Source organism: Aythya ferina (genome assembly GCF_964211825.1).
Source record: "Aythya ferina genome assembly, contig: HAP1_SCAFFOLD_42, whole genome shotgun sequence".
NCBI lineage: Eukaryota > Metazoa > Chordata > Aves > Anseriformes > Anatidae > Aythya > Aythya ferina.
Window position 1 is genome coordinate 191233 of NW_028181459.1, and position 8044 is coordinate 199276.

General features: G+C 49.3%; 1 protein-coding gene across 2 annotated transcripts; it reads right to left on the minus strand.

Moving 5' to 3' along the window:
* Positions 1-1338: 1338 nt before the first annotated feature.
* Positions 1339-7755, minus strand: LOC311428317 (olfactory receptor 14C36-like). 2 transcript variants are annotated; one of them, XM_084539837.1, is made up of 3 exons: positions 7682-7755; positions 2682-2813; positions 1339-2418 (listed from the first exon to the last, which is right to left on the minus strand). In XM_084539837.1, exon 3 carries the CDS (start codon positions 2393-2395, stop codon positions 1460-1462), a length of 936 nt encoding a protein of 311 aa, XP_084395963.1. In that variant the 5' UTR covers positions 2396-2418; positions 2682-2813; positions 7682-7755; the 3' UTR covers positions 1339-1459. The 2 variants fall into 2 exon arrangements, with proteins under 2 accessions (XP_084395963.1, XP_084395964.1); XM_084539838.1 differs by lacking the exon at positions 7682-7755 and having other exon boundaries at positions 2682-3851.
* Between the last annotated feature and the right edge of the window lie 289 nt (positions 7756-8044).

The following is an 8044-nucleotide window of genomic DNA, read 5'->3' on the forward strand; positions in this document are numbered from 1 at the left end:
ATTAATGGGCCCCACCGAGGGCTGTTACTATGAAAGCCTCCCCAGAGACTTGTTAGGGCAGCCAATTGGAGGCCATGGTTACAGACAGACAAAGCACTGTGCTGAGAAAACTCTTTGTTTTTTTTTTTTTTGGTGAAGTAAAAGGGCCAAGTCCTGACCACAGCCACTGGGAGAGAAAATCCTGCACCCCCATGTCTGGCTCAGCTCTTCCTGGGAATCTGTGGGATGTGGTGGGCAGTGTGATGCCATGGGAAGAGCAATGGTATGACACCTCCCAGCCTCTGCACAGGGTTGCAAGGAAGCAGTGAGGCCCCATTGCAATGACTGTCTCTCATCTCCTCATAAGCTCTAGCCAAGGGGACAAAAATGTTCTTGCCACCATCCACCTTGTTGTCCCCTCCAGACTTTCCTATGCTGTCCCACTGGTTACCCTGTTTCCTTGAAGTCTACAGACAATCATCTCTGTTCACCACCCTGCTCTTATCCTGGCATTTCCATAATTTCACCAATGTCTCATCAACCCTCATCCTTGAAACAAAAAGCCGTGGTCTGATTACAGACACTCTTTGGGTGACCTCTTGCAACACAGCATGACACTTTGAGGGACATTTGTTCTTCCTCGTGGCTGATGCCAGCCTTCCAAGGTGCACTTTGTGGTAGTTTTTTCTCTCCTGCTCCTTCCTACAACCAAAGAAAGCTCCATCAGAGTGGAAACCAGTCCTGAAGTACAAATGAACTTGAACAAACAGTCCTGAAGTACGAACTGAAGTAAGAACGAACAGCTGTGTGGTGCTTAGCTGCTGGCCGTGTTAAACCACAACATGCCCAGAAATGCAACACGCCCGTTCAGGCAGCAGCTCCTTTGTTATATTCCTTACACCAGCTTTGGAAGAGCTTTGCAGAGGAAGAGATGCTCCTGTACAGACAACAAGAACGTCAGCAAGAGAAATGAGATCTAAAGGCATAGTCCAATTCTTCATAGTACAAGGGAACAATGTGGAAGCCAAAAGGAAGCAGCAGTGAAAAGGCCACATCCTGCTGCTGGCCATGGCCATGGCTCCAGGGAAGCAGCAGCCCCGACCTGAAGGCAGCAGAGAGGCAGAGCCCAGTGGGCAGTGACGGGCCACCGGGGCTGCTCCTCCATGTGGCAGCTGGGCTCTTGGCCCTGAACCCCTCCTGCATGCTGGGGCTGCTTCCCCAGCTGCAGAGGAGATGAGAAGAGACAGCAGCTGATAACAATGAATTTCTCCTGACTATTGTATTTATGTACATGTGAAGCCCAGTTTTATAAGTACATGAGACCATTGGGTCAGAGTAAGTTAGAAAAAATAACAGTCAGAATGTTAAGAATAACTTTATTTAAACGAAAACCACAACTTGGAGAAAGTATTAATAAAGACAAATAATAAACAATATTTTCCTATCTGTTTCTGAAATAGCCCTGGAACTCAAGTGCACATTACTGATTCCAAAAAAGCATGTATCCAAAGAGTTTCTTCACTGCCTCCTTGAGGTCCTGGTTCCTCATGCTATAGATGAGGGGGTTCACTGCTGGAGGTACAACCGAGTACAGAACTGACACCACCAGGTCCAGGGATGGGAAGGAGATGGAGGGGGGCTTCAGGTAGGCAAACATGCCAGTGCTGACAAACAGGGAGACGACAGCCAGGTGAGGGAGACATGTGGAAAAGGCTTTGTGCTGGCCCTGAGAAGAGGGCATCCTCAGCGCTGCCCTGAAGATCTGCACATAGGACAACATGATGAAAAGAAAATAACAAAAACCTAAAAAAACACTAAAAACAAGTACTCCAACTTCCCTGACGTAGGCATCTGAACAGGACAGCTTCAGCATCTTGGGAATTTCACAGAAGAACTGGTCCACAGCATTGCCTTGGCAGAGGGGCAGGGAAAATGTATTGGCCGTGTGCAGGACACCATGGAGAAAGCCACTGCCCCAGGCAGCTGCTGCCATCTGGGCACAAGCTCTGCTGCCCAGGAGGCTCCCGTAGTGCAGGGGCTTGCAGATGGCAATGTAGCGGTCGTAGGCCATGATGGTGAGGAGGGAAATCTCAGCTTCAAAGAAGAAAGCAACAAAAAAGAGTTGGGCAGCACATCCTGCGTAGGAGATGGCCCTGGTATCCCAGAGGGCATTGGCCATGGCTTTGGGGAGAGTGGAGGATATGCAGCCCAGGTCGAGGAGGGCGAGGTTGAAGAGGAAGAAATACATGGGGGTGTGGAGGCGGTGGTCACAGGCTACAGCACTGAGGATGAGGCCGTTGCCCAGGAGGGCAGCCAGGTAGATGCCCAGGAAGAGCCCGAAGTGCAGCAGCTGCAGCTCCCGCGTGTCTGCGAACGCCAGCAGGAGGAACCCGCTCACTGAGCTGCTGTTGGGCATTTGCTCTTTGTGGGCATGGGGTCCTGCCCAAGGAAATGAAAGAAGGTGATTATTAACAGTAGAATTATCTGAGGAAAAGGATTTTAATTTCTTATTTAAGCCTCCCAACATGCTAGCTCACTTCCAGGAAGACATTTGGCAGATCCCTTTCCTGCATTTGGATTGATGCTGCCTGAGACTGTCCTTTGGAGCAGAGGACTCTACTGTGGGCAATGCAGGAGTCAATCCTGTCCTACACCAATAGGTAAAGAACATAGGTGGACTTGTATATTTTCTTCTAACTTACCCACCACTCCTGTGGAGAGTCTCTAAGGCAGAAATCCTGCGCATTTCTCCTTCATTGCACGTGAAATACTGTGGATCCTCTCTGTGGTTTCAGCTGATCTGTGTTGCAGGACAACTGCACTCAGAGGTTCACCTGAGAAGAACCCGAACACTGCTGAGGGCAGAAGAATCCAGGCTCAAAGTGCCCATCTCCAGACCCCTCACCCTGTCCCAGTACTCCCCTTCCCCCAAGCACACCAAGGGCTCACTCCATGCGCATCTGAAGCCCCCATCCCCAGCCAGCCTGGGAACAAGACCAGCAGCAGCACGGCCAGGTGGAGAATCCAGGAGGAATGCCAGCGTGCTGCTGCCAGGGGAGGCAAGGCCAGGGAGGGACAGACGGACACTCAGCAGACCCTCCTGTGCTGCAGCTCTGCCTGCAGAGGAGGCAGCTCCTGCTGGACACACAGGGGGCTTGAGGGCAGAGGCTGTGCTGTTGGGAGAGGAGAGCAGGGGGTGTCCCAGGGAAGGCACCTGCCCTGCAGGGGATGGCAGGGAGGTGGCTGAGCCCTCCCTCGCACAGCATTTCTGGCAGCAGCTCCCTCTCACCGCCTGCCCGTGTCCCTGCTGGGAGCTGTTTCTGTGTCCCCACATCTCCTCCCTCTCCACGCTCACAGACCCCATCCCACAAACTGTGTGCTCAGCTCTGCCCTGCAGAGGACTCTGAGTACAGGGCACCTCCCATGGGCATCACAGGTGTTGCAGCTCCTAAACAGAAGCTCCAGTAAGTACTGAGACCACACACATGATGCTGGTGCAGTCTTCTAGCTGAGGTGGCTTAAAGGACTTTATCAAGTTTGTCACTGTCATATTGATCTCTCTGTGCAGTCAGCACTCTAGGAGTCTCAGTCTCCTGTAAAATCCTGAAAATCCATTGCCATGAAACCTGCCTCTCCTCCACTCAAGGAATCTGAAAGCACAGAACCAAAAAAACCCTACCTCTTTAGCTAAACCAAGCCTTGGTCCCTCATACATGCCATTCTCTAAAGCATCTCCTAGTCCACATTACAGGTAGAATAAGACCCATCCTGACAGATGCTATCAGCCATCTGATGTGCCAGCTCTAGAAGGTCCCTTTGGCAACTGCACCTCCATTTCCATGCTGCCAGAGACTCACAGTGTCAAGAGTCTGCAGATCTGTCCTGCCACATGCTGCCCTCTGTTGTTGCACTCCTCACTGCCTCCAAGCCCTCTCTCCTTCTCTCGTCTCCCCGTGCCACCTTCAGTCAGAGCCCCTGGTGCTGCTGTGCTGTACAGAGGAGCTGTTCCTGGGCAGAGCTGTCTCTCTGCAGCACTGCCCGCTTGCCAGGAGCTCCCCTGGGGCCCAGGAGCCCAGCCCAGCTCAGCAGCACAGCACCCAACCATGGCATTGCTTGCTCTGTGCCATTGGGCTCCCTCGAGGTGTCCCCAAGGCCTCAGGGCTGACAGCTCCTGAAGGCAGCAGGGTCTCTCCTGGGGTGTGGTGTCTGAAGCAGACTGAAGTCATCACTGACTGATCCTCACTGAAGAAAGGGGAGATGGAGTTTAGAAGTGTTAGAAATGTTTTAACAATTCGTGTCAATAAAGAACAATCCTGTCTGCCTCTGGGTCCTGCACTGGCAATTTAATTCTTGAACCACAGATGCAGTGTGTCCCAGTCTCCCCCTCATTCTAGTCAATTTATCAAGTCTTCAGAAAATACTCCTCAAATTTATGAACCTGTTTGCTTTTGTTATTCCGGACTTCTATTTCTAACAGTTACAGCCTTTTTTTTTTGTCTTCTTCGAGATTAACTTAACACTGCTATAGATGTGTCTGTGAATGGCTGGGGAAGAATGTTTTAATTACTCGTGAAGCGTCAATAAGAAAGCTGTTTGTGTTTGATGTCTGGGAGTTTCAGAACAACTGATAACAACTAGTGACTGTTATGGGATACTATGCGGATCTTTGGTATCTGGTTAGGGGGGCCGAGAGATTAAGAAGAAGGAAAAAGAAGCTGAAGGACGGCTGGGAGACAAGACCTGCAGAAAATGTTCTATAAATTTGGTATGGTGCCAAGTGAGTACAAAGGGGAGAGGAAGACTACGGGCCTTCAGCATGAAAGACCCCTAGAGACCCCCAGAGGAGACTGATGCGCATGCTCCAGTAGGAGGGACCAGACCCCGGAAGCTAATTATAATAATCTGGTTTTTTTAGAAGTAGAAATGAATATGTATTAGTCTAGGAGCATAAAAATCAGCTGCTTGATGTAACTGGTGTGCATCCTGGTGGAGCGGAGACTCCCGGTGCACCCAGCGCTGTTTGCTTACCTCTATTCCTTTATATTCTTTTAATAAATCCTATTTTTTTATTTAATCCTAATTTGAATCCTGAGCCATTTATAACACTGGGTGAGAATAGCCCATGAGTTGAATTGTATCATGTTAATTATTATATAATACTGTATGTCATCACTACCATGATTACGATCTACCCTAGATGAAAATGGTGATTAATTAGAATGTATGGGAAAGAGTGTAACCTTAGCATGACATCAATGGTATGGAATAAGGGGTGGATAGATGTCCTAGTTTCAGTTAGGACAGAATTAATTTTCTTCCTAGTAGCTGGTAGAATGCTACCTTTTGGCTTAGGATGAGAAGAGTGCTGATAACATGCTGATGTTTTAATTGTCACAGAGCAGTGCTTACACCAAGCCAAGGACGTTTCAGCTTCTCGCTCTGTCCTGCCAGCGGGCAGGCTGAGGGTGAAGCAAGAGCTGGGAGGGGACAGACCCAGAACAGCTGACCCAAAGTGGCCAAAGGGGTATTCCATACCATCTGACATCATGCTAAACAATATATAGGGGTGTCTAGTCGGGGGGAGGGGGCCGGACTGCTCGGGGTTAGGCTGGGCATCGGTCAGCGGGTGGTGAGCAATTGTATTGTGCATCACTTGTTTTGCACACATTATTACTAGTAGTACTATTATCATCATTATTGTTATTATTATTATTATTATTTTCTTGTCTTAATAAACTGACTCTATCTCAACTCACAGGCTTCACTTTCCTATTTCTCTCCCCCATCCCAGAGAGGGAGGGGGGAGGGCGAGCGAACGGCTGTGTGGTGTTTAGCTGCCAGCCGGGCTAAACCACGACAGAAAGGTGCTGGTTGAGCTGCTGACATAGTCGTAAGACCTATCTCAAAGACCTTGGAAAGGACAAATCGATCAACGACACTCCTTGGGGCTCAGAAAAGGCAGATGTCAAACCCATTTTTTACTAGAAGCATGAACAGAAGTATGATTATGCCTAATCAATCATTAAAACGCCAGCTTTAACCCTAGCCCTCAAACAGGAACTAAACAAAAGTCTAACCCACAAAGTTTGCCCTTATCTGACACCTTGAGCAGGCACCTTGAGCAGAACACCAATCCCTCCCTCAAAGGTCTTTCCATTCCATTAGCCCTAGAAGGTGACCTCTTATCCCTAGATGTTAAATTGAACACCTAACCCCCAAAGGCCTCCAACATATACACAGCACATCTCCTCTTCAACCCCTAACTTCAGCTGTTTGTCCTCATGGGGCATGGCAGGGACTGTGAGGTCCTTGAGCAAAGAGTCACTCTCCATCTCTTTTATAAGCCCCCTTTCATAAGTACTGAAAGGCCACAAAGAGGTCATCCTGGAGCCTTCTGCTCTCCAGGCTGAACAGCCCCAGTTCTCTCAGCCTTTCTTCATAGGAGAGGTGCTCCAGCCCTGTGATCAACTTTGTGACCCTCCTCTGGACCCCTTCTCACAGATCCACATCCTTCTTGTGCTGGGGACCCCAGACCTGGATGCAGGACTCCAAGTGGGGCCTCAGAAGGGCAGAGCAGAGGGGGACAATCACCTGCCTCCACCTGCTGCCCACTCCTCTCTTGATGCAGCCTACGATACAGTTGGCCTTCTGGGCTACAAGTGCACATTGCCTGCTCATGTCGAGCTTTTCATCCAGCAGAAGCCCCAAGTCCTTCTCTGCAGGGCTGCTCTCAGCGAGTTCTTCTCCCAGCCTATCCATGTCTGGGATATCCCCGGTCCAGGTGCAGCACCTTGCACTTGGACTTGTTGAACCTCCTTAGGTTCACATGGGCCTAAATTTCAAAGTTCTCCAGTATCCTTTGGATGCCATCCCTTCCTCTGTTGCATCAACTACACCACTCACCTTGGCGTCATCTGCACACTTGCTGAGGGTGCACTCGATCCCACTGTCTATGTCATTGATAAAGATATTAAACTGTACCGGTCCAAGGACAGACCCCTGAGGTACACCACTCATTACCAGCCTCCACTTGGACATAGAACCATTGACCACCACTCTCTGCGTGTGTCCTTCAACCAACTCCTTATCCACTGAATGGTCCACCCATCAAATGTGTATCTCTCCAGTTTGGAGACTAGGATATCATGTGGGACCATGTCAAAGGTCTTTCAGAAGTCCAAGTAGATGACATTGGTTGGTCTTCCGTTGTCGTCTGATGTGGTCACTCCAGTGTAGAAAACCACCAGATTGGTCAGGCACAATTTACCCTTTGGTGAAGGCATGCTGGCTGTCTTGGATCACCTCTTCGTCTTGCATGTGCCTTGACATTGATTCCAGGAGGATCTTTTCCATGACCTTGCCAGGCACAGAGATGAGGTTCACCATTCTGTAATTCCTTGCGTCCTGTCTCCTAAACTTTTTAGAAATGGGAGTGATGTTTTCCTTCTTCCAGTCACTAGAGACTTCACCCGACTGCCAGGACTGTCGTGGTTTAACCCGGCCAGCAGCTAAATACCACGCAGCCGTTCGCTCACCCTCCCCCTCCCTCTCTGGGACGGGGGAGAGAAATGGAAAGTGAAGCCCGTGAGTTGAGATAAAGACAGTTTAATAAGACAGGAAAATAATAATAACAAAAGTAATAATAACAATAATAATAATAATAATACAATGGTGATAATAGGAAAATAATAATAATATGTACAAAGAAGTGATGCACAATGCAATTGCTCACCACCCGCTGACTGATGCCCAGCCTAATCGAGCAGTCCCAGCCCCCTCCCCTCGGCTAGCCACCCCTATATATTGTTTAGCATGACGTCAGATGGTATGGAATACCCCTTTGGCCACTTTGGGTCAGCTGTTCTGGGTCTGTCCCCTCCCAGCTCTTACTGCACCCCCAGCCTGCCTGTTGGCAGGACAGAGCAAAAGGCTGAGATGTCCTTGGCTTGGTATAAGCACTGCTCTGCAACAATTAAAACATCAGGGTGTTATCAGCACTCTTCTCATCCTAAGCCAAAACACAGCATTCCACCAGCTACTAGGAAGAAAATTAATTCTGTTCTAA

Coding starts and splice junctions, on each gene's coding strand:
- LOC311428317 (XM_084539837.1), bottom strand. CDS start 2,395: ATGCCCAACAGCAGCTCAGTGAGCGGGTTCCTCCTGCTGGCGTTCGCA.